Below are 27,719 nucleotides of genomic sequence, written 5' to 3' on the forward strand. Positions count from 1 at the left end.
TGTTTTATTATATTCATGAATCATGAAAATTGAGCCAGCTGTTTTCATATTCATTGGGCCCAAGGGGCGATAACAGTTTTCAAATGATTATTAAAAAAATAAGTAGATAGCCGGCCAAATGACCAGGAAGTAAAACTAATTTAAAATAATGTAACTCTGTACCTTGTAATGCTTCTCGAGACACTTCTCTGGTGCGACGAACAGTCCCGGTCACTCTTCTGATTATGGACTAGGCAGATCCATTCCATGTCTGTGTGCAGGGTAGTGCTACAAGCCCCATCATTAGATTAGTGGACAACATCCTAGATAAAATAGACAATACAAATTAAATAAAAGACATAAACAAATATCTCAGTACAAAAACAAAACAAGCGAGACACAAAGTAGACAGGATTACGAGCCCGAGACAAAAAAGTGGATATCCTGAGCAGCGTTCAGATTCAAATCATTAGTTTTTAAATTATTCTTTGATAGTAATATTCATTTAATTATTTCACTAAATGATGCATTTCTGATGCTGTGCCCCACATAACAAACTAAACTGGAATGTACACTTCATGAGGATGCATGTATATTAATTCAAGACAACTTATATATAGATTCCAATAACCATTATAGTTCTTAAGATATACAACAGAGACTTGATGGGCCTTACTGCTCACACGAGTTTTTGTATGTCGGTATTTCTGTAACCGCCGTCCGAGATCATTGTGTCTACAAACTGGAAACTACACTACATGAGGGTGCGGGCATTACAACATAAAGAATTAAAAATATCATTGTGGATTTAAATGCATTTTGAAAGAATTCTTTTCAAATGCATTTCTATATAAAACTTTAGACTCCTATGCTGTCACCAATGGGTGGGTGGTGGTCACATTGGTGTGCATTTATAAATTAAAATTTTTGAAAGTCCTTACTTCTAACACAGAGGCCACACTATTAAACAACTTGAACCTTTATATCAAATGTCATATTGTACCCTGTGGTTCTTTGAACCTCTTTGAATACCTCATCCTTGTCCCCAGAGACAGCTGTGACCTAAACCAGTGGCGGATCTACAGGAGGTTACCCCCCCCCCCCCCCCCCCCACACACACAATTTGGTTGAATACATTTTTTTTAAAAAGAAATTTTTTTTGGTCATTTTATAGTCTTGGGTAGAAAAAGTACACATTTAGGTCGCACCCCTTTCAAAATTGCCTAGATCCGCCACTGGTGTAAACAAACTCAAGGTTACGTCTAGGTTGACAATTCAATAGCAATTTATGCAACTCACATAGGCTATATAGATAATTTACCAGACAATAAATTCAGTGTATTACCTAATAGCACTGTACCCCACAGTCATTTTTGCTAAGTACCTGCACATATCCTTAAAATAAGCTTTTCTTCAGAATTCGGCATCCATTTCCGTTTCCACGGCAAGTGTCTTCTGCTTCTTAAAGAAAGACAACTCTTGTCGATTTTTAGTGGTATAAATGAACATGGATTCTTGATAAAAATCAGTGGCGGATCCAGGAAATTCTTTCTAAAAGGGAGGTGAATCGAAGACCGCAAAGAGCAAATACTGATAATTTTTTGTTAATAAAATTCAATTAAAAACTCAACCACTAGATCCGCTACTGTAAATTATGTAGTGCTCAGCTAAAATTATCATTTCAAAACATCAGTGTAGAATCTTCCCACTCCACACTCTTATTGAATTGTCAGAATATTGTAGATCCACGCCACATTTTTACACTTTGGCTGTAGGGTTGAGTTGAGAGAAATACTTTTCTCGCAATATTCAGATACGAAATAAGCCACATATATAATGATGAATGATATAGCATAATATATATATATATATATATATATATATATATATATAGATATTCAAATATATATATATATATATTCATATATATATTCATATTAGGTCCACCCCAATGCTCGAGCTGTGATTTTGCAGTTTAAATTTAAACAATTTGAATAGCCACTTTTTACGATCGATAAATCTGTTATTTCTGCACCGATTTTGATGCGATTTTTTACGCTTCTTTTTCAAAAGTAAAAAAAAAAAAAATCGAAAGTGATAAACAAAAGTTCTTGCAATAAATCAGTGAAAATATGTCTTGTACTCGCGGATTTAGGGGGGGGGGGTGGGGGGGGAGCGCACCCCCATCCCCATGTTTAGGTTACAAATTAGTGCGTACTATAAAAAAAAGGGAAAATAGAATCATATATATGATAATTGATTCTAAAAGGTGAATGTCAAAATACATAAAGTCCCTAACTCCGTCACTTTCAGGAAACCCTGCGCAATTTGTAAGCGAATGTGATTGTGACGTCATTTTTTTTTCATGCTGAAAATCTAGAATGAAATACTGATAGTTATAACAGTCAATTCAAGAATATGTCAAAACAAATAACAATGAATTAACATGTAATCTATTATATCTATCATATTTTATTTGAAATCACTAAGCACGTTCCCTTTCATGCGCTATCACGTCGATCTCTGCATCCGTGGCAGTGACAACATGCTTATTTTCACCTGACAGCCACTTTTATGAAGGTCTATGTCAAGGGTTAAGGATGATATACCACACTGATAATGTGGCTAAAATATTGCTGAAGTTGTGTGTGTGGGGGGGGGGGGGGGGGGGGGGGGGGAGGGGTATTTTATCACTTACAATAATTTATATAAGCAGGAGAAATAAGCATTATATCTTGCTTTAATATTGTACACACATAAATGAGTAACTGTATAGAGATTCCGAGTTGAATATATATATACTAGTATGCATTTCTTGAGAATTGTTTAATATCTATATTCCTTGGTTTAATTTTTTGCAGCACCTCCCTCCCTCCCCAAAATTATGCATTAATATTGTATTGGCTATTATAATTTTAAACAATATATACTTCTTATTTAAAAAACGAGAAACATCTATTGAGACAAGAGGCTTGACATGTGATGAAAATAGGTAGGGGGGGGGGGGGGTTGAAATCCAAGAAATACAAATAGATGGACTCAAATCGCAGCTCAACAATTGACGAGCAAATACTGATGATAAATTCGGCCTCAGTCGGGTAGTGTTGAAAAAGGTGTGTTTCTGTTTGTAAGAGCGGATGTAACTTCACCTTTGAAGGCTAATCATATGGTCAAATGTTACTCTTAAAATCACTAAAATTCAGAAGCTTACGGGGGCTGCGCCCCCCCCCCCCCTGGCCCCCACCAGGGCTTTGCCCTGGACACACTGGGGGCCTTAGGGCGGCCCCCAGACCCCCTGTCTCTGGAAAAAATGCCACGCCCCCTAACAAGAATTCCTGTATCCACCCTGTCTTATGTGTTAATTTTTTAGTAGTATTATAAACTATCTGTTATTTCAATCAGCGCCGGGTCGCTTTAGTACAGATAGATTAGATTAATAACCCCAGGTAGTTTGGGCCTTAAGAAAATCGATAATAATGTAATGTATATATATAAGATGGGTGTTTGACATTTAAAGATAGCATTATCATCTCCATATCGATGTAAAAATCTCACGTGTTTTCATTGAACACGTGGTTGACTAAATTGAGTTAATGTTAACTTGTAACGCGTATTCATTTTGAGCTTTTCACTCGATAAATTACAGCCACCCACCCTCAGCTTCTGCAATGACATTTTTTCGTTCTTTACAAGATTTAAATTTATATTACAAAGTATGCGTATCGTTGTAAATATCAAGTACGAGGCTGATATTATTGCGCTAATTCATCACTTTGAATCTTATAATACCAACAACAATATACACACATGTACATATGTTTGTCTTTAGAGCAACAAATATTGAAAAGTAATGTTGTTGATAGGCGAATCCAGCGCCGGCGACTCTCTACCCCCCTCCCGCACTTCGTTTATTGTTTTTCCCCATGCAGAACTTCGACCTACCCGCCCCCCCTCCCCTCCCCCCCCCCCCCCCCCCCCCCCCCCGTTCTGAAGTATCTCACTGATTACATCTGGTACAATTTAATCAACTACCGATATTTACTTTGTGTTGAGATCTCCCCGCCCCCCAACATTTCAAAGTTTACAACATTTATAATCTTATCCTTTTTCAAGTACCCCCCACCCCCCACCCCGGTTCAACCGTGTCTATATATATATATATCTCATTTTCAGGTTTATCGACCGTGTCGCGTGTAACCGAGTTGCAAGAATTCTATCAAGCTACATGTACATCTAGATATTCGACCGGTCTAGCGCGTTGGTCACTCATTTGATTCCACAAGTCGTGAGTTCAACCCCGTGTAGTTGAGGAAGTGACCACTTGTGAATTTCAACACATATAAATAAGACTAGTTATTGTACTCTGTAAATATAGTAAGCACGCATGATGTTTATAGTTGATGTAGCTATATTTCATAAAATCAAGCCATTAACGATACATACCACTGGCAGGCGTGGTTCCAGGAAACTTCTGGGGCGGACGTATATATGCTGGAGGACAGATCCCCCCACCTCCCGAAATAACAATGTTTCTAAAAACTTTGCATCACCACTGTATTCTGTATTGTTTCTTTTATACACGATGTTGATGCAGAAGAAATGTTAGTTTGAAGCTAATTTATTAGTTTTAATGCGTATTGCACTATGCAGGTTAGTCTTCAAACATTAACCAGTCGTAGTCGTGTTTCTAAGCCAACCCATTTGCCAGGGTTTGTTGTATACAGTAGATTGGGTTTTCATGTCATTATTATTATTATTATATTTGTTATAACTATGCTTATTATCATTTATAATTCGCTTGCTTTTCGGTGTAATTCGTTTTAGACCCTTCAAGTAATTCTTTTGTCCACAATCTCTGCCGTGTTTTACTAGTATTTTTCTAAGGTGGGGGGGGGGGGGTAGCAAAGGGCAAAATATATACATTCCCATCCCTACTGTAGCAAGTTTCTGTATGCTGTATGAGAAAGGGGAACCTAATGTAAAAATATTATACCAGTGATTTTGTCGGTATATTGTGTATGCAATCAATAAGTTTTTAACTACAACGAATATAGGAAAACAAGTTATCGCGAACACACTTATAACGAATTCATACATAAAGCAAAGTAGCTTAGTTTCTAAGTTACCGATCATTACTAAGATTTAGCAAATCATGCTGCAGGCGTTTTTAATGTATATGAGATCAGTACATGTATATGAATTATGAGATTGATCACTGTTCGTTATTTTCACCTTACATTGGAAATCATTTTACCATCCAATATTGGCATCTATGTCATAACTTAAAAATCGTTTTAGGATGAATCTGGTGGATTTGATCCATGTGACCAGGCATTCAAAACGTCTACACCAAAAAATCTTGACCTTGATAGAGCTGAAATTGGAGTTCCACCATTTGCAAGTGATGACTATCAGTCATTGCATTCAAAGTACCCTGAGTGTGAAACTGACATGCCAGTTTTGAATAGTAAAAAGCATGCTATGACAACTGTAAAGGAACAGTCGGTGTATCTGCCATTGAGTAGCGATTGCGACAGTACACAAGATTCTCCTGTAAAAATTGTTGGCTTCCAATTACCCACAGAACCATTAGTCTTATCATCAGCATGCATCAAGGTTGAATGTGGCACCATCAAGTATCATGACGGGAACAAAAAGCATTCCGATATTTTCATCATCTAAAGAGGCCTAGGGTGCGATAGAAATTTTCAAACTGTGTTTTGGAGAATTTGATGAGAGATACACTTGTACATCTAAACCTATTGGCGTCCAATTCAACGCAGTTGTCATCGTTAATTTGGAAAACATTGACCTACGATCCTTATACGCAGATGACAATGGAGTGTGGAGTGTTGCTACTCCGCGCTAATATTTTCGTGTGGAAATCATGGACGGTAAGGTAGACGAAGTAATCTCCAGCCACAAAGAGAACTACACTCACATTCTCAAAAGGCAATACGGCACCCATGTAGCAACATTCACAGAAAGAGGCATTGCATTTCAGAGGATCATATACACAGTTTTCAACAAATCTGGGAAAAGAAGTCGGTATGCCGTTTTACAGTATTTCCTCCGTGACGGAACAGAGGATGACGTTGTCGTACGTCCGCATGGAAATGCAAGAAACGCTGTTAAGAGACCATTTTTGAAGACAAGTCACGACGTTTTAGAAGATAACAGGAGCCTTTAGATGTAAAACCCCGAAAAATGTTTTTAAAAATGATTGATAAAGTAGGTGACCCACTGCATTCGTCATCTGCAGCATCAGAACCTCGCAATCTACAGCAGATTTACAACGTTAGGAAATCTATATCGGCTGGAAAACGTGTTGACGATTTTACGCACTTGCTAAGTCGGGTGAAAGAGAGCGCATTTGTACACGGTCTGACTATTGATGGCACTTCCGTACAGTACGTCCTCGCCTCAGAGAAGCAGCTCAAAAATATGGAACACTTCTGTACCCATCCTTTAAAGTTCTCAGTATTTTCAATTGATTATACATACAATGTTGATAACTTCTACGTCACAAATACATAATTCAGAAATTTCGAAGTTGTCCATGCCAACGACCGTTATAGAGGGAAACATCCTTATGAAATTGGGCCAACGTTTGTGCACACGAAAAAAACAACAATTTCGTGGGATTTTTCTGTTCAATGTTGCGAATGAATCCAAATCTTCAAACAATTCAAGCAATTGAGTGTGGAGGGGACGAGGCAATCGTGATTGTGATTCATATCTGTTTCCAAGATGCTCAGAAATTGTTATGTTCCAGTCATAAAAAAGACAATATTCAAAGGAAATTGAAGGATGGTTTCAGAGCCAGAGATGTGGTTATTAACCATTTGCTATCAGACATCTTTGGTAAAGATACAGGGTCTATTCAAGAGACAGTAATACCACGCAGGAATTTGACAGAAAACTTGAGGACATGAAGGCGATATGGGATTACTTACAGCAAGGTTTCCATTCATGGTTTGTAAATTATGAATCTGAATTGTTCAAAGCGCGCCGTACCGTTGCTTTCATTTCGTTTCGGTAGATTTTGTTTCGTTTCGGTAGATTTCGTTTCGTTTCGTTTCGATTTCGTTTCGCACTTTACAGGTACCCGATACTTAGGTGCATAGTTTGATGAAACTCTCAATTTTAAGGAACACATAAAAAGGAAATGCCGATCAGCTATGATCAATTATCTTAGGATTAAAAGTATTCGCAAATATTTGACAAATATTGGTTTTACCTTTAGTAATTTCTCATTTGGACTATTGTAATGTGATTTCATACGGCATAACACAGACTGAAATATAGCACATGGGATGCTTACTCTTCCTAGGCACCTGATTCCACCTCTGGCGTGTCCAGGGGTCCGTGTTTGCCCAACTATCTATTTTGTATTGCTTATAGGAGTTATGAGATTGATCACTGTTCGTTATCTTCACCTTGCATATGTAAAATGCAAAGAATCCAAAACATGGGTGCAAAACTGGTATTAAATGGTAAATTTGACAGCTCTAGGGATGCTCTCATTGACCTACATTGGTTACCTATCGATTCTAGAATATCATTTAAATTATTGACCTTCATGTATAAGTGTCATGTAGGCGAAGCGCCATTGTATTTAACAGAACTTTTAACGAAACAGGTACCAAATAAAAAGTTGCGCTCCGCTCAATCTTCTGAGAGTTGTTACATTGCTCCTTTTAACAGGTGTAAAACTTTCAGTGATAGAAGTATCAGAACCATTGGTCCGAGACTGTGGAACAGTTTACCGGCTGAAATAAGACAGTCCAAATCTTACATACTTTTAAAGCCAAATTGAAAACACATTTGTATAGGCAGTTTTAATGTACATGTTTTTAGTTTAGTATATGTAGAGTGTGTTTGCATGTATATGATATATTGTTTATTCTTTTAAAGCTTATTATATCATACATGTACAACGCCATTGAATACATTGTGTATGTTTAGGCGTTAAATCAAATAAAAGCAGTTTCAGTTTCAGTTTCAATTATTGAGTGCAATAATGAAATTATTGATCTTTGCGAGTATTGAATTGATGAGAGCAATAACTGATTTGGTGCGTGCATCAATTTAATCATTGCGAGCATCAAATCAATAATTGCTCCCACCAATGACATTGATGCGCACTTTAATTCAAGTTGTGCGAACAATAGTTGAATTGATGCGCAAATCAATTCAATTGATGAGAGCAAGAGTTGATTTAATGATCGCATCAATTCAATTATTACGTGCAGATGATGTTATCAAATCATGAAAATATCTTCAGTATTTCTGGTTTATATCAATTTGTCACTCCATACATGCGCAGACATCTTTACAATGTATAGAAGAGAATTAGAGAACTACATATATTGACTAGTCACATATATGGAGTATGGAGTGACAAATAAAAATACCAGGAGGTCGGGAGTTCGAACCCCATTTGTACCATGATCGCGTCAAACCTTAGAAGTTTAAAGAATCCACACTGCAAAGGCCCTGAGCACTAAGCATAAGTCTAAATTTGTCGCAATTACCTACAAATGGTCACGTCTCAATATGTGTGAAAAATTAAAAAAGCAACTGACCACTAAAATGGGGGTTATCTTGCTTATTGTAAGATGACTAGATGACGACAAGATATCAAGTGTTTGCTCAAAAACGACTTAAGGAGGTATGCTACACCAGAGAAATTTGATATGGATGAAAAGTGGAGAATAGATACAACAATATAGTTTGAAATTGAAAACTTTCATATTTATTTTATTTAGTCAAAAACTGCAGTTTTAGTAGAAAGGAATCTGAAAAAAAAAATTAAAACCCTGCTGGACTAGAACCCGCGATATACAGTTCAGCAGTCGACGTGCTTACCTACTGAGCTACTCAGCCAGGCGATGGATTTTGAAATGAATAGAGAAATATTGCTGATCATTTATATTTTCATTCATGTTTTTAGAAGGAATTCAGTCATGTTGACGATGTAGAGTACCCCCTGAACGAACTCGGCTTTGTTTACTTCATTTTTCGATTTGAACCATAGGTTGATTACTAAAATATCGACATATTTACTGTACAACATGAACACGACATATTTTGGTCAATTTGCTCAATTGAAAGTAATGTATGACTTTGTGAAGCAATTTCAATTTGGAATTAGGAACCTGGAGAACCGGAGGTAATTAAGAATAGGCGAAACTATATACCGTTTTATTGTTTTTGTTTTCTTTCTTTTTTTAATCATCTTTCGGAAGTCATGTAATAATCAGGACCACAATCATTGATTTCTATATAACCAAGACAAGAAAAATATGTAAGCAGAAATGAAAACTTACGGCAATAAAAATGTCGTTTAATTATTAAAATCAGCGACATATTTGCATATCGACTTCTTCATACCGGTATGTTGATGTTTACTGAACAAGGTAAGATACTTCAACGCTTCCGTACTTGTCAGATCACTATGTCGATTTGTCAGATCAGGTTGTTAAGTGGATAAAAGGTGAAGATAACGAACAGTGATCAATCTCATAACTCCTATAAGGAATACAAAATTCAGAATTGAGGAACCACGGGTCTCTGGACATACCAGAGGTAGGAGCAGGTGCCTAGGAGGGGTAAGCATTCCCTGTCGACAGGTCACATCCGCCGTATATCCTGACCAGGTAAGCAGAGTAATCCTTAGTCGAAATCAATGTATCAAAAACGGCCTAACAATTGGTATGAAACACGTGAGACAGAAATTGACCTATTGTTGTATTGACGAACTAAATCGTTATAACAACCATAGAATTTCATAAATGAAATGAAAGGTGAAGATAACGAACAGTCATCAACTTCATCAATATTATAACAATAACAAAATAGAGAGTTGGGCAAACACGAACCCCTGGACACAACAGAGGTGGGATTAGGTGCTTAGGAGGAGTAAGCATCCCATATCCATCGGTTACATCCCTCGTTAGTCATATTTCGTGATCATCAGGGTAATCCGCAGTCAAAATCCGTGTCTAAAGAACGGTCTAACATTTTACCCAATAAAGTGTAGCTTTGGTAGATTAGATCGTAATAAAGAGCATACAATTTGCGAAATGCTGACTGTTGTCAAAACCCGTGTAACATTAATGTATTCGTTAGAAGCCTGCCTTGATTTAAAAACTGATCATACACAGAACAAGCTCTTGTGTATCTAATCTGTTGAAAGACATCAACACCATATGTTTGTGATAATGAAATATTGCAACTAACGATGGGAACTTGACGATGGAGAAACTGAAGTCATGACATTTGTCATAAATAAGGCACATTTTGGCATGCATGTATTTTTACTGTTGCTTTTTAAAAGGTTTATACTATTTCACAAATGAACACAATCATTTGGTAAGTTGACTTGATAATCTAACAAGACAATCCCATAGCATGGAGTTATTTTTAAGTTGAATCTTTAAGCACGTGAGTAAATCAAAAGTCGAGATAAGATCTGACATGTCGACATAAAGACCTAATACGTGCAAGGAATTTTGATCTATGTATTGATATCAGGGCCATTGTAGAAAAGGCCCTTTTTCGTATCAATACCTACAGCGACATGGGGTTCGTTTTCAAAGTCATATCCAAACCATTCGTGTCTTTCAACTTTCATGGTGGATGCTCGGGAAAGGAATAGTGACAATACTGCATGTTAAACAAGTTAAAAGGTTAGCCTCAGTACCATAATCAAGAATCAAATTCAAAACCCCGATTATCTAAAGTGAATTTAAAATTGGGTCCTTGATGAAACAAACATATTTTTCTTAAACAACTTTAGAAAATATTTTCGACTGAAAAAAAAATCAAGAATGGAAAGTTCACGTAAATATTTACACGTTTGAAACTAATGGAGGTTGATAGGGGTGACACGAATGATTAATGAGCCAAGATAGGTAGAAAGGAATGAGAAAGAAAAGGGAACGAATAGGAGGGAAGAAGAGAGGGAAGAGGGGTAAAAAGGGAATGAAGAGGAGGAAAGAAAGGGAGGGAAGAGGGATAAAAAGGGAATGAAAAGGAGGGAAGGAAAAAGATAAATATGTCTGGAGTGGGGTTAAATGGATAGAAGGAAGAAGCGGTATACCCCCTATTCACTTCTATTCCACGAACAATAATAACGACGATAAAGATAGTAGACCATGAATGAATGTCACTATTTGTACTGTGAAAATCAGATAAGAATCAGATAAGAAGACTCCGTGACCCATGTTTACGATAGCTGAGGACTAAATATATAGATATGGTGTGCGTAGTGTTAATCATTTTCTTGTATTTAGGTAAGTTTACCTGCATACAAACTTTATATGGACTATGCGGAATAATATATAAACTAGGCTACTGTGTTTATATTAGTGTTACGTGGACCAGGCCCCGGTGTATCCTGCAAAGAAAACAAATAACATATTGTAGAGTTCCTTACGTGGACCGGGTCCCGGTGTATCCCGCAAAGAAAACAAAGATCATAGAATTCCTCACGTGGGTTTCGTCCGAATTTTGACCCAAATATTTATGCCTTTCATTTTACTTATGTGGCAAAGCATTAGATATTTTAATCGCCAATTTCAAGTCATTTCTGGCAATATGACGTCAGAAATTAAACATATTGTCTGCTGTTGATTTTTGTTTTATATATGTAATTGTTTGTCTCTGTCAATTTACTGGTAAGTGCAATTAAAAATGCTTGCGTTTATTTCAGAAACATGAACGAACAAATGATTATGTATCTGTAAAGGAGATCCACGTATTAAGAATAAAAATAATATTCGCGAAGTTGTTTCTATAGTTATGGAAATGTTTTATCAAAGACTTCAAAGTTTAACATATATTACACCATATCTTACAATTACAGGAATAGTTCTACAAATAGCATCTTACAATTACAGGAATAGCTCTACAAATAGCATGCATGAAAAAAATTGAACATACACTTTTTATGGAAATCAACTAAACTTCACTGAACATATTTTAATGGTCTTTCGAATGTAGTCCACATCATTCACCATGTCAGTCCTTTGTTATACGTCCTTAATATCATAAACTCCTTGGCAAAAGTTATGTCTTTGCCTAACTGTTTGCGCATTGATAGTGCGCTAAAAATGTTTGTCTCGTTTTCCCACGCAGTGCACGTGGAGTATGACGTTAACAACGTGTCATTAACCATATATTCAGGTAGGTGACTACCGAGTGTGAAAGTAATGCAAATTATATCATTTATGATGAATAACAACACTTTGGCGATGATAAATGAGCTGTATGACATTACATTTTGTGCTGATGATGAAATATTGGGTTATTTCTAATCTGCCGTTATATATACATATAAACAAGCGTGACCTCGAAATAGATGTGTTATAGGAATTAAAACAATCTAATCCAGTTAACTTAATGACAACAATTGATTCATAATTCATTGATGACCTTTTTATAAAATGTTTTCAAATACACTTATTTTCTATCCAACGTTCCAGAAGTCCTTATTGAAATTGTTTAGATAAGAGAATTTGAGGTGGAGTTCTACGTGCAGTTAACAATAGACACGATTTAACGTACTCTGTAGCTTGTATGACTTCATGTGTTCTACTGTTAAAGTAATACATAGGACGAATTCCCACCCATCTTGCAATACATACGATGGGTTCCTACTCACCAGAAGATAAATAGGGCAATGTCTTAATGTCCGGACTATAGGCAGGGCGCGGTGCTACCGTCCGGATGATAGATAGGGTGCGGTCCTACCGCTCCGGTGGTACATAGTTTGTAATTCTCTCATTCAGGCGGTGGCTAGGGTGTAGTCCTCATAATTCATGAATGGTCTTCTAAATAAATCTTAAATGTTTAGTCTGCGAGAGAGGTAATGTTTCACAATTATTTACAGGTATAACCCTCGGAGCGGAGTATAACAAGTGCCCGGTCCTTGTTCGTGAGATTCCAGGGATCTGTGAAGATTTCCACTACTCCAAGTATTGTCCGGACAGCTGCAGAAATCATCAGTGTAAGTTCAATTTTATATGATATTGGTACGTATGCAATTTAGAACAATTCAGTAGAGATTTTTAATCTCGTATCTGTATAAGGGTTGTTGGGAAATCATTACGATACTCACCGTAAATCATCTATCAGAAGACGAAGTTTGATGAAAATTGGCATATTTATATGGCAGTGTATGATTAATGATATTAAAGGAAAAAAATTCATGGTTTTCATTCCAATTTTCGTGAACATTATTAAAGATATGAATGTTGGTGAATGGGGTATGCGTTGCAGGGCGTTAGATCAATAGTAAAGGAAAACCTTGAGGGTGTGTTTTCTATGAGCTATAGCTTAGTAAATGAAATTGGCTGAACGATTCTTAAACTTATTCATAATTTTTGAATTTCATAATTATGTACATTTATGTATTACAATTATGTATAAGTTAAAGAATCGTTAGGCAATTTTATTCTGTGGAAAAATTCTACACTTTGCTCCACATCTAAAACTGAATCAAATCCCAACGCAAAACTGCACTCCGACGTAAGGGTGCACCGGTCACGGTAACTCATTAGTAGCGTGCTCATTAGATAGTCGTGAGGTAATGAGTTCGGGCGTCAAGCTTAAGGCGTTAAAATACGTAGTGATTCCCTTTCGTCAAACGCTCGGCATGTAGAAGTGAAAATCGTGAACCTTTATGACATGACCTTACAAAACAGAGGTCCCGTGTCGCGGCAGGCGTTAACACGTTAAAGAATCCTCACCGCTATGACCCGAGCAGGAATCAAATGTCTAAATTTATGGTACTTCACCTACAGCTGATGACGTCCGCGGGTACGTTAAGACAGGTTATGAAAATCTTTACTGGGATAAAATACGCAGGAGAATGTGACGTCATAATTGAAATAAGTATATCATTAAGTATACATGTATATCAAATCCCGATTTTATTGTAATGTAAGTTTTATCTATGCATAAAATAAACCAAGCAGCTACTAAGATCCAAAGAAATTCGAAATGTTATACTGCTGTCCTGTAATTTCTGTCTGATCAACATGAAAGTATACTGATGACGTCATAATTATACATCGAGTGACCTTGACATATGTAAAGACTTTGTTCAAGTGTACCGTGTAAATATCGACAAAATGTGGAGTATTTGAAATATATGACATGGGTTATATGGGATATATATGTTAAACACTAAGAATTTATTGATATTATGAAGGTATGCTGATTTTATTCATTGACACTTTTGTTTAACGGGGAAAACATTCCATTCAGCATGTCGGTCCGATTTTCCTCTGTCATACACTGAAATAAAACTGCAAAAGTTAAACACTACTATTTTTAGAGAATGTCTATACACAATGTGAAAGGTCTAAAGTAATGTACACGGAAATTACTGATAAAATCGTCTGTTAAGAAAACTTTTAAAGAAAACTACATAGCAGCAGTGCAAAACGTAAAACATGGGCTTGATAGTTCCGTGTTTAAATGTTTAATAATTATTTCTTACTGAAAGTGGCAGTATTATATTCTAATTCTGATACATTATGGGTGTTTTACCTTCATTATCACCAGTCAGACCAATATTTAAATTACATAATAGCATATTTAAATGCCACTTCTCCAATTTCTATTAAGGTATATCCGTGATATATCTATAACAGTCGTGCAATGACGTCCTACGGAAGACCATGTTTGTCATGTTGTTATGATACAAACTATTATCATGTAAACAACCAAAATAGTTTTTTAAAAAGTTAATAGCTCCCTCGGTCTCTGTAGGACAGATTTTTAAGATTATGCAGTTTACGTGTATAAATGAAGCACGACCTGCCTTAACATACCCGCATCTCAATGAATATGAGTGAAACATCTCGGCGAGACGAGATGAGACGTAAAACAATCAATCAATCTCCGTACGGGGAAACGGCGTTCTCTGTATAACATCGGAGGGACGTCTGTATAGACAATGAACATACTGCAGTAAACAAAGGCGGGGAGGAAAATGTTCAATCGTTTGTGTAAAGTTGTTCAGAAGTGTGGAATGCATGGCTAAATAACGGAATGGTGAAGAGAGCTGGAAGGCCTTTCGTAGTTTCAGAAGCGTTGACGTTACAAATGCATGTCAAACTGTGAAGGATATTATGGTAATGTTTGATATCAGTGTACTGAATTATAAGGAGAGGGCGGGCTAAGTTTCGATCCCTTTGCAATTCTATTTCCATAAAATACGTTCAAACCAAATTAAACTAACTGACAATTCAAGTGAGATGCAAATGTATGCCCGTTTGATCTCTCGATGTGATTTTCGTCATTTGAAACGTGTTTGTGTACGATGAAAGGTAAAGATAACGAACAGTCATCAATCTCATAACTCTTATAAGCAATACAAAATAGATAGTTGGGCAAACACAGACCCCTGGACACACCAGAGGTGGAATCAGGTGCCAAGGAGGAGTAAGCATCCCCTGTCGATCGGTCATGTAGCATGTCGATATATGCAGCTTATACATTCAACCCTGTGAACTGACGTAATAAAAATGAAGAAACCAACATATTTAATGACCAAATAACACTTTATTTGCTAATGTTATAGACATGAAAGATAAAGATAACGAACAGTGGTCAATCTGATAAAATTTCGCGCACCTATTACAATTTTAGCACCACTTCATCTTGTTTGAGTCTTTGTGTTCTATTTCTTTTTTCTCCAAATTAAATAAAAGTATATGAGGTCTTAATATTTTCCGAACAACCTTCATACGTCGAGTATTATATTGTATTACTTACTTGCTAGAGTTCATTTCAATGTACATTCCAGTGACCTGTCACAACTGTCATAACACTCATCATCCTGATGCCTGCACCAAAACTACCACGTGTCAGTCAACAGAGGTATACGTTATAACACTATATTTAGCCGTTATAAAGAACAATTCTAGTTCCTATTAGCTGTTTGAGTATCGTGTTGTATAATTATAAAGATTCTCGTTCGTTGTTTATCTTTGTTGTAAATGGATGACTGGATATTCTTTAACGTCCCTTTTGGGACGATCTTCCTGGTGAGAATAGATCCCCAGCACCTCTATTGGTTGTCTCAAGAGCTGACTACATGGGGCGGTCTTTCGAATGAGACCGCAAAAAAAAAAAACCAAAAAAAACCCAACAACAAACCAACGTACAAAATTGATATTTACGTTTAATTCGATATTTTGACATATGTTTTATTACCTCACTTGACAGTTTTAATTTTATTGATATCTTGTTTTAACTAGGCATGCGTCATCACGGCTGCTTTAGATCCTTCCTTCAGAATTACTTACAGACAGGGCTGTTTTTCCAAACAGGTAGCTAACCTTACATTACCATACACATTTTCCTTTCTTAAACAAAGGCTTACACACCACATCAGCAACAATGTCATACATAAACAACATCCAAACAAGTATGGTTTACATAAAGATAATGATATGTTTGTAGTCACTTACAATAACATACAAGTTTATTCTCCCAAACCAAACGTGATGATTTACAGTAACATACAAACAAGTTCAATTTCCCAAACTTAACATGGTCATTCACAACAACAGAAAAGCAAGTTTAATATCCCCAAGTCTAACGTGCTCATTCACAGCAACACGCGGGCAGTAACATGCGTATATATGTCGTATAAACATTCCCAAAGCAGACAAAACATGTTTGTGCTCCATGACAGGTGTACATTTCACTCATTCTCAACAGCATGGAAACAAAGTTTGTTTTCGCAAACAGGTAAACGTTTCAGTAATCGTCAAAAATTTACAAAACAAAATTAATTTTTCCAAACAGGTGCGCATCTCATATATTCTTAAAAACATACAAAACAATATTGTTTCCTAAAACAGACAAATAGGTCAGCAATTTTCAATAACAAATTTAAACACGTTTTGCTCTCTCAAACAGGTAAGTATTTATCTCTTCCCAAGAACAAATACTTGACAAAATATATCACAATAGAAAATGCATCGTTTACATTTGATCGATACTTGCACTGCAAAGTGTGGGGTGCATTACTCTGTCTACACATAACCATTCATACTGTAAAACGCATACGGTACCAATTTTGTTGCACCAGATGCGGATTTCGACAAATAATGTATCTTCAGTGATGCTCAACCGAAATGTTTGAAATCCGAAATAACAATAAACTTTGAGAACTATTTTAGGGGAAAACAGTGTGCCAAAAAGTGGAGTCAAATTCGTCTAAGGATCAGAGCTATGCGTGAGGGAGATAATCCTTAATTTTGAAATGAATTTCTAAATTTTATAACAGCAATTAAATATACATCAGTATTTTCAAGCTAGTTACGAAGTACTTCGCTACTTGGCTGTAGAGACCATCGGGGATATAAAATAACAAATCAAAAGGGAAATTGAAGGTACGCACACGTCATTGCAATGTGTTTTAGCAACTGTCAAATTTAACATGGGGCTAGTTTTATGCGATCAGGGTAAAACTGTAGTGATTCTGATAAAACAAAGGAAAGAATAATCAAACAACACATCTTATAGCAGGCTATTCCTCGATCATTACAATCCCCATCAACTCTGACCAGGGTTAACCTCTGATGTACAAGGGAAAGTCACGCTCTCTGTAATAATCTGCAATAGATGTAATGTTCCGAGTCAGGTGACGCATTAAAAAAATGCACGTGTATAGCTACCGCGGAAAACTTCATTATAATCATCAGATCATTAGTACTGATACGCTGTAATCTACACGTGCATATGTAACGCGATCATTGAAGTAGAGACAATCTCTCCTGTTGGAAATTCCGATAAGATTTGGATAATTACTTTCTCTGATGCGAGGAGGCTCAAGATTTTTCTATCATTTTGGAAAATTATTTCAAATTCGAATGGCATCTGTGCTGCAATTATAAATGTCCCATAAAGCAATTTTTTAAACCGTTAACCGGCGTTTATGTTTTACATCATATATGAAACAGGGTTTTCAACAGTTTAGTTTAAAGTGAGCATTTCGCAAATGCTAGGGTTGTCACAACGATCTAGTTTGCCAATACAACCTCTCTTTGGGTAAAAGGCTGTCTAACGTGCTTCACACCGATTGTTAGGCCGTTCTTGGCACACTGATTTTGACTACGAATTACATCGTTTATCTGACCAAGAAATAGGACTCACGACGGCTATGACCGGTCGACAGGGGATGTTTATTCCTCCTAGGCACCTGATCCTACCTCTAGTATATGCAAAGGTTTGTGTTTGCCCAGCTCTCTATTTTGTATTGCTTATAGGAGTTATGAGATTGATTACTGTTCGTTATCTTCGCCTCTCATGCATCCTTTCTTTTAGAATTGCAGTTTGTTTGTCCACGACAACATTTCTGGCAGGCGGCGGAATGCGGTCCTTCCCGGGGACTGTTGTTACACTTCCCTTTGTAACCACCGTAAACCGGACGAAACTAGCAGAGAAGCTCGTAAGACAAATGTAAAAAATAGATGAAAAACATTTCTTAAGAAAACTTTATTAGTCGAAACGAACGACTCTTGAATGTATCTGTAATGTCAACAGATCGGTCAACAGGGAATGCTTACTCTTCCTAGACACCTGATACCACCTCTGGTATATCTGAGGTCTTTTGTGCTGCTTGTGGGTGTTATGAGATTAATCACTGTTCGTTATCTTCAGCTTTCATGAAGCAGAAGTGGACGACTCTGTGGTGTCTTTTATTTTGAGTTCAGAGGGATATATCGATCGACATATGAATGAAAATTATTGTTGTTAATAGATAAAACGTCTTGTCCAACTCTTTATTTTGTATTGCTTATAGGAGTGATCTTCCATCTATCAACATTCATAAATGGCAAATATAGGAGAGTGTTATTAGTTGTAGTAGAAGTTCAAATTTGGCAAATGAAAAGGTGAAGATAACAAACAGTGATTCTTCTTATAGCTTCTATGAAGATGAAGATAATGAACAATGATCAACCATGAATGGTGAATATAACTAATAGTGATGGATTCTATAAGGAATACAAAAATATTAAATTGGCTAACCATATTCTTTTAAAACTGTGTAAGGAAACATTAAAACCTCTGTATGGCTCGAATAAAGGATCTAGATATGTTTCCTTGTTAAAACTTTAAACCCACCAAGCAGGTGTATACTAGTTCTTAAATGACAATATACATGTATATGTTTTGGATTTCACTTTTAATTGCGTAATTTCATCTGAAAAATTATTATGATGCGTTATTTACGAAATACTATGCATTTATCGGAATCTTAATTCTGGAAACCTTATCGACCGATCTGTTGCTATTGCATTACTAGTATCTAAGTAAACACGCTATACAACAATGCAACACGTTCACGGTTTCAAACTTTGATATTGATGATTCAAATGACAGAGATTACTACTTGATATTTTTCAGATGACAGAAGTCAATACTTGTCTTGTTTCATGACTGTGTCTCGCACGAGTTAACATTCCAATTGGAATTGACTAACTGCAAATTGTTAATGACGGTAGTGGTTTTGACAAAATTGTGAGATCTTTATTTAGTGTAGCTAATATGATAGATAAAAACAATTCATCAGACTCGATCATCTGTATGGCTTCCTCAATGCATGCCACACACTGCAACGACAAGCTTGATATTGTCGTTATATTGTTTCTAACCACGTGTCGTTAGAATTCCGTATTTCATGATCTAATTTACAAATTGTGAATACAACCTGTCATTAGATGAAATGCAGTATGACGTGTTTCGTACCAATTATTAGGCCGTTCTTTATGAAGAATTAAATTCCATTTTTGAAAATACCGGTAGATGAGGACGTGAATTGCTTTATGCCAGCATGAATTGAACAGTGTGTTCACTTGACGTGTTGTTGTCCATGCCCTGCCGTGTTTCCCCAACTCTTTATATTGCTTATAGGAGTTCTGAGATTGATCACTATTCGTTATCTTCGCTGTTTACATTTTACTTTCATTTTTATGGTTACATTTTACTTTCATTTTTGTTGGAATATTCCCATCCATGAAAACAGTCGTACTATATTTATAAAGGTTCAAGTGCACATTGTTTACAGTCATGAGGAAATGGCTATCATTTCAATTGGTAATGATATTGAATGTGAAAACATCGGAAAGGTAGATTACTGATTACCCCATTTACCTGATCAAGATGTAGGGCTCATGGTGGGTGTGATAGGCCAAAAGGGGTTGCTTACTCCTCCCAGGTAGCTGATTCCATCTTTGGTGTTTGCTCTTTTTTCATTTAATAGATGCTTGCTATCGTCAACTTTTTTATCATGATACGCATAGTGTAGTAGTTGGCAAATTTGTTTTGAGACAAAAATGGGGAAAATTATCGAACCTATTCAAAATCTAGTTTAAAAGAAATAAATCTCAAGTCTCGTAGTTTTAAGGGGGAAAGTGTATGTTCGGATACATAACTACATTTATATAATTATATCGTGGCCAAGGTAGATCTCGTCTGGTGATCTGGTGGAGAAGTAACTCGTCCTTAATGCCGGACTATGTTTGTTGTGCTATTTTATTTCCAGTGACGTGTTACTCCTGCACGGAGACAGATAATCCCAAGAACTGTGTGACGACAACACAGTGTCTACCAGACCAGGTATGGTAAAACTTTCAATACTTCTACAGATTTTAAACATTCCTCATAGAAACATTTACAGAAAGCAACAAATGTTGACCAAAATACATGCATACTGAAACTTTATAGTATTGAACATAATAAATAGCCAGTAGAACGTTTCTCTCCTCAATGCTTTGTACTGAATTTCTAAATTTGTCATTATTATATTTAGCTATGTGTCGTCACCCAGGCCCTGAATGCCAATTTCAAGATGGTCTACCGACTTGGTTGCATGGACCGCCACGTAAGTCTATCTACTGAATTTTACATTGGTTTCACACTATCACAACTATTAATGGGACCAAAATGGAAACTAGCTATATGCTAATTTGTGTTATCCTGGATAAATAAAGGCTATGATTATTATTATTATTATCATTAATGGGAACAGTGGGATAGTATATTTTGGTAAGGATTGATTGTCGTATTTGGTAGACCCCTTTTCCCTTCTTTGAGAGACATGTCGCGGTGGCTCATGGGTTGGAGCGACTACTTCGTTGGTTCGAACTTTTCTTGTTCGTTCGCGTGGAATGTAAAACGCTAGATATTCATAGGTCTTTCTAATGAGATCTTAAACCGATATTCTGTGTTGAGACATATGTTGACGCGATAAAAAACCCTAACTGGTACTACCTTAAACACCATGTATATGTTCTTCACATACAGCTGACGTATCGATTCAAGTAAAGATTCGTGAAAGGACTTGAAACAAATAAACATTTGTAATACGGTTATTGTTCAAAAGGTTAATATAAGGAGCAGGGATCAATCCCATAGTTGTCATAAGGAATACAAAATAGAGATTTGGGGACACACGGACCCCTGGGTATACCAAAGGTGGGATCAGGTACTTAGAATGAGTGTGTATTCCCCGTCAATCGATCACATCCACCGCGAACCTTACATTATTTTATCAGACTGAGCTTCTTTTACCATGGCTAGAGTAAATATTCTTTTGGGGTGTACGGCATCCACGAAATTTAAGTAAGCTGAACACGGCTAACAAAATGATTTCGCAACAAGACTTGTTTTAATCTAAACAATTAATACGAAATGCTCCTTCAACGAATCGAAGCCTGATTTCATATGAATTTGTTTGAATTTAATTTTTTTCCATGCAATGGAAGAATGATGTAAATGGTGAACGAAAACCAAATTTATCTTTGTAATTAGAATGTGCATTACATAGAAAAATAAATTGGTATTGAATCGCAAATGTATATCCATTTTTGAATTTAGATTTAAAATTAGACCCTTCGTATTAGGAACATTCTATAATGATTTCATGTTGCATGCCAATTGTTAGGCCGTTCTTGGCACACTGATTTTGACTGCGGATAATTCCGTTTACCTGATCAAGATATAGGGCTCACGGCGGGTGTGACCGATCGACAGGGATCCTCACTCCTCCTAGGCACATCATCCCACCTATTGCGTGTCCAGGGGTCCGTGTTTGCCAAACTTTCTATTTTGTATTATTCATAGTAGTTATGAGATTGTTCACTATTCGTTATCTTCACATTTCATTTGGGCGATACAGAAACATCAATTGATTTAAAGGAAAATTACGCGTCATTGAGATCACACCTGACGTTGTCTCACCTTGCAGTTAGAAGACCCTAAGCTGCCACGGATGTAGTGTCTTTTTGCTGCATGTTATGGTATACCAGGCTAATGTGGCCGTTCTTTACACACTGATATTGATTACGCCGTTTCCCTGATCAAGATATACATGTTGGGGTTTCGGCGAGTGTGACTGGTTGACAGGAGATGCTTATACCTCCTATGTACCTGATCCCAAATCTGGTATGTCCACGGCTCCATGTTTGCCAAACTTTTAATTTTGTATTCCCTCTAGGAGTTGTGAGGTTGATCAATGTTCATTATCTACACTTTTTCTTTTAAAATATCTCGCATTTGACAAGGGAGGTAAACCTTGGCTTCAGACCGGCTCTGGTTCGAACCATCAACCTCCATCTACCAGGAAGCAAAAACGCTCTAGCGACTTCACGACCATAGCTGAGATAAAATTAATCAAAATGTGGAAGTATTAGTTACAATAATATTGAAATACAAATATCAGAGAGTGATTGATGTATAATGACTATGGTGTGGTATACGTTAGAGAGAGATTGGTGTATAAAGGCTGGCGGTGTAGTAGAATAAGAGAGTGGTCACTGCGTCATACCTGGATCCTGTAACTCTTGCATGGACCAAACTGTGAAAGTTAACAACTTCAAAGCCTCCAGACTCGGTGCATATCTTAGATCTCTAGAATTGTCTCTAAAACTAGATGTCACAGAGATAAACTGTGAAAGTTGAAAGATTCTGTGTTAAAGCTACCAGATTCAATATATATCTTTTAATATGTATCTTGTACAAATTAAAATCGATGTCGTCGAACGTTCTACATGTATATAACAACAGAGGTTTACAGATTCTGTGTTAAAGCTAACAGACTCAATATGTAGTACACTGACGACGTTGAATGTTATGTGTAACAACGGTAGTTTGCAGATTCGATATGTATATCTACTGTATTCAAATCCTCCGGAATTCGAAATATTCCTCTGATAAAAATACTACAACGCGATGATTACAATATTTAGATAAAAATATTTGCGAATATTCCTTTTCTGATTTTAAGGGAGTCTGAAATTCGCGGTATAACTGTGCATTCATCTTTGCAATTCAGCAATGTTATGCGTTTCTTTTTTTTTTCTTTTTTGTTTTGTTTGTAATTCAGCAATGTGATGCGTTTCTTACTTGTAATTCAGCAATGTTATGCGTTTCGTTGTTGTTTTTTTTTTGTAATTCAGCAATGTGATGCGTTTCGCTTTTGTAATTCAGCAATGTGATGCGTTTCGTTTTTTGTAATTCAGCAATGTGATGCGTTTCTTACTTGTAATTCAGCAATGTGATGCGTTTCGTTTTTGTAATTCAGCAATGTGATGCGTTTCTTAATAATAATACTAATAATAATATTATTATTATCATTATTATTATTAATGTGATGCGTTTCGTTTTTTGTAATTCAGCAATGTGATGCGTTTCTTACTTGTAATTCAGCAATGTGATGCGTTTCTTACTTGTAATTCAGCAATGTGATGCGTTTCTTAATAATACTAATAATAATATTATTATTATTATTAATGTGATGCGTTTCGTTTTTTGTAATTCAGCAATGTGATGCGTTTCTTAATAATACTAATAATAATATTATTATTATCATTATTATTATTAATGTGATGCGTTTCGTTTTTTGTAATTCAGCAATGTGATGCGTTTCGTCATGATGGTCTTGGAAACAGACGCTCTATAGTTGCTATGGGTGATTGCTGTGATCACGATCGTTGTAATTCGTACACACCAGAGGAAATTGGATCCCCCACATTCAGTAGGTACTATAAACACAGAATAACCACTGGTGCGTATTGTGTATAGTGATTTCCAAATCTTGTCATATGTCATTCTGTTTTCCAGGTGCTTGTGCATGCACATTTAATGCTGATATATTTGCCTATGATGACATAATTCCTGAATTTAGGACGATACACGAGCCACAGATCATCGTTTGTCAGGGTAGCTAGTGTAAGTCTCCGAATTTTCTTTTTTTACAGATTCCAAAGATTGTAAAGACGTGGACGCTAATGTCTGCCATGGTCTGAGACATTCCAACCACGTAGATCGCTGTCAGGACAAAGAATTCGCCAACGTGTTCTGTCCAAAAACTTGCAACACCTGCTGTAAGATTGTAATCTGATTACATTCCTTCCGTCCTCCTCATGGTTTCGTCGACGGATGATTCAAAATTCTCACTTTTTTAAAACCTAGAGGCTTTAAAGATTGATTTATTGAATATTGTTTAACGTCACACTCGAGAATATTTCACTCACATGTAGACGTCACCACTGCCGGTGAAGGGGAAAAGCTAGGTCTATGCTCGGGGCCTTTGGCCATTGAGCAGGGAGTGATCTTTTTCGTGTCACAGCTGCTATGACACGGGACCTCGGTTTTGCGGTCTCATCCGAAGGACCGCCCCATTTAGTCGCCTCTTACGACAAGCAAGGGGGTACTGAGGATCTATTCTAACCCGGATCCCTACGGGCAAGAGGCTTTAAGGAAGTAGTAATCTAAACGAAAGGGTGTCAACGCTAAATGTAGTGTTTTGCGTGTTTGTGTGCATCTTCGGTCAATAACACCTACATTTGATACTGCACTCTGTCTATAAAATGTCATTCACATTAGATATGAAAAGAAAAGTTATATTAGTTTTTTTTTTTTAAAAATGTATGGTTATTATGAAATATTTCAAGATATTTAATGTCATTCTTATTTAGGTATCTATGTTTACAGTTAAGTGCTACAACTGTTTCGTTGCGAGTGCTCAAAACTTTAATCTGTGTTCCAAGAGCAACTACTCCGTGTGTGAAACTAAAACACAGGTAAGCTTGCTTGTAATGTATCGTATGTTGTATGTGTGAATAATAAGATGATTGATAATGTATATGTATGCATTGATTTTCTATGGTGGCAATTACAAATTTCAGAAACCCAGAAGACAATTCAAATTTGTATTGAATGTATATCTTTGATTACTTTGATATAAAATTATCAACTTTTGATTTGACGTTTTTGCAGTCCTGTGTCACAGACCTATTCAACGGGATAACAATGATGACTTGTGTCAATGATACAGTGAGTATCTAATCGATATTAGAGAGGTATTATCAAATGAACCGATGTAGGAGATACATGACACAGGTACATGCATACAGGCTGCATACTCTTTGTGTATATAATTCATCGGAATCATCTTTATGATGTAAATTACATTGATACTGCGGATCCAGTTCCCTATTCACGATACATACTAATACGCGAGCACGAATGTGGAAATTTACAATTTTCTGCGATGTGTTCTATACCTCGCTTAAGTGTGTCAGGCACTGATGTTAATGGAATAAAGTTCCGTGAATATTCGAGACTTTCCAACGTGAACCAGAAGTAGATTCCACTCGAAACGTTAATTATTGAAGGGGTACATCAGTGAAAACTATGGCATTTCCTTTTCATTTTTTTATGAAATACTTCGCCCACTGGATGCTCCATCAGGATTTTAGCCCAGACTCGCAAGGACCTTAAAACAGGAGGAGTTATGAGATTGTCACTGTTCGTTATCTTCAACTCTCATACAATGTAAATGAAAAAGATCAAATATTGCAATGTTTGATATGCCATAGAAAGCAGATAGGCTTCAGTCTGCTATGAGTAGAAATAACGTTTAACAGACTGTGACATTATATAAGGCAGCCTTAAGGTGGCTTATTACATCAACATTTTATTCAAACACCCCGAATGAAGCATGATTTCACCATTGAAAGAGTATTACAAGTTCCTAATTATCTTCTTTTTTTTAATAATAAAAGTGTTTTGTATGCAAATAAGAGATATTAGAATCCAAACACATACAAAACATTGTTAGAAATCATATCCCTGATCAAGATATAGGGATCACGACGGGTTTGAGAGGTTGACATGGGATGCTTACTCTCCCTAAGCACTTGTTACCAACTCCTGTGTGTCCAGGGGGCCGTATTTGGCCAACTCTATTTTGTATTGCTGATAGGAGTTGTGAGATTGATCACTGTTCGTTATCTTTAGCTTTCATTTAAGATTATTGAAAGCTTCTATCATTATTTAGATGATGAAATCATGCTTCTTTGGAGAAGTTTTAACGAGCCATTAAATAATACTTTTGTGTAATGAGGCATCTTGCTTCTTATTGTGATTCTGAGTATGTGTTTCAGCTTTGTGCAGATGACAAAATCAACAATGATAAAAAATGCTGTAAACATGATTTCTGTAACACGCTCGACTCACTCACCACAACACCAAGTACAGTGAAAACGAGTCCTACCACAACGGAAGTGACGACACCAAGTACAGCGAAAACGAGTCCTACCACAACGGAAGTGACGACACCAAGTACAGTGAAAACGAATCCTACCACAACGGAAGTGACGACACCAAGTACAGTGAAAACGAATCCTACCACAGTCAAAGTGACGACACCAAGTACAGTGAAAACGAGTCCTACCACAACGGAAGTGACGACACCAAGTACAAAGAAGACAAGTCTCACAACAGGTAATTTTATTAAAACCTTATGTTTTTGAATAAACCAATAAGAATATCAAACTTAATTAGATTGAATTTGATTTGCTTCAATGTAACCCCCCTTCCACCAGTATTTATATTTTTACTCACAATATGACTTGTAACCAAACCTTAAATTTATCATCTCAATCGAATGAGAAATAGAGCGGTATACAATGAATGAGAAATAGAGCGGTATACAATATGAGCGGGTCAAAAGATCTGATTCAAATTAGATTGCTATTTTCTATAGTCAAAGAATCAGGTAGACAAAGCTATTTTTCAACTGAAGATGAATACAATGATCTTATTTGATAGGAGAAAGAAATGACAACATTCGGAATCTTTCTTTTGTGGCAAATTTTGTTACAGGTTATTACTTTCCGCGTTTTCCAAAGATACAAGCAAACATATATTGTTTCTCTAATTGCGTCTAATCTTAAAGATTATGACGCGATCATTATTTTCTTACAGGAAGCACATTCGGATTTATAACAATACCCCACCAACAACCAACAACCACCGCCCATATCTGGGCCACACTCGGCACGCCCCCTCACTCCACAAAGTGGGTCACTTTACCCCGGTCGGGACACGGACAACAACCACCGTCAAGGAAATAACTTTCGAACTGTAAATATGTATATTTATTGGAATAAATTCACAAATACGTGTAATTATGTGTCCATAAATTACCCGATACTTGTGAAACATAATTTCATAAAACGAAAGACACATAGGGGCACATGCAACTAACGAATTTTAAAAATTTCTCTATTTTCAGATATTTGTGTACAAAAATGTGAATAAATATACAAAACATAAAAACGTAACAGCATTGCAAACTGAGTTAGGTGAAGTTGATTAAATCATTAGTATTTACTGGGGATTTGTTTCCAAACCTTTCCTGT

At 36.4% G+C, this 27,719-nt stretch overlaps 1 protein-coding gene across 2 annotated transcripts; it reads left to right on the forward strand.

The window, feature by feature from the left end:
• Nucleotides 1-11,168: 11,168 nt before the first annotated feature.
• On the forward strand, nt 11,169-27,485 carry LOC125672978 (mucin-2-like). 2 transcript variants are annotated; one of them, XM_048909196.2, is made up of 13 exons: nt 11,169-11,279; nt 12,878-12,994; nt 15,803-15,876; nt 16,257-16,328; nt 18,334-18,457; nt 20,555-20,628; nt 20,822-20,893; nt 23,923-24,046; nt 24,270-24,395; nt 25,006-25,094; nt 25,291-25,347; nt 26,460-26,799; nt 27,283-27,485. In XM_048909196.2, the coding sequence occupies exons 1-13, from the start codon at nt 11,243-11,245 to the stop codon at nt 27,429-27,431; spliced, it is 1,455 nt and encodes a 484-aa protein (XP_048765153.2). In that variant the 5' UTR covers nt 11,169-11,242; the 3' UTR covers nt 27,432-27,485. The 2 variants fall into 2 exon arrangements, with proteins under 2 accessions (XP_048765153.2, XP_048765156.2); XM_048909199.2 differs by lacking the exons at nt 11,169-11,279; nt 12,878-12,994; nt 15,803-15,876; nt 16,257-16,328 and adding an exon at nt 17,989-18,235.
• Nucleotides 27,486-27,719: the final 234 nt, after the last annotated feature.

This window comes from Ostrea edulis, chromosome 3, assembly GCF_947568905.1.
Source record: "Ostrea edulis chromosome 3, xbOstEdul1.1, whole genome shotgun sequence".
NCBI classification, from domain to species: Eukaryota; Metazoa; Mollusca; class Bivalvia; order Ostreida; family Ostreidae; genus Ostrea; species Ostrea edulis.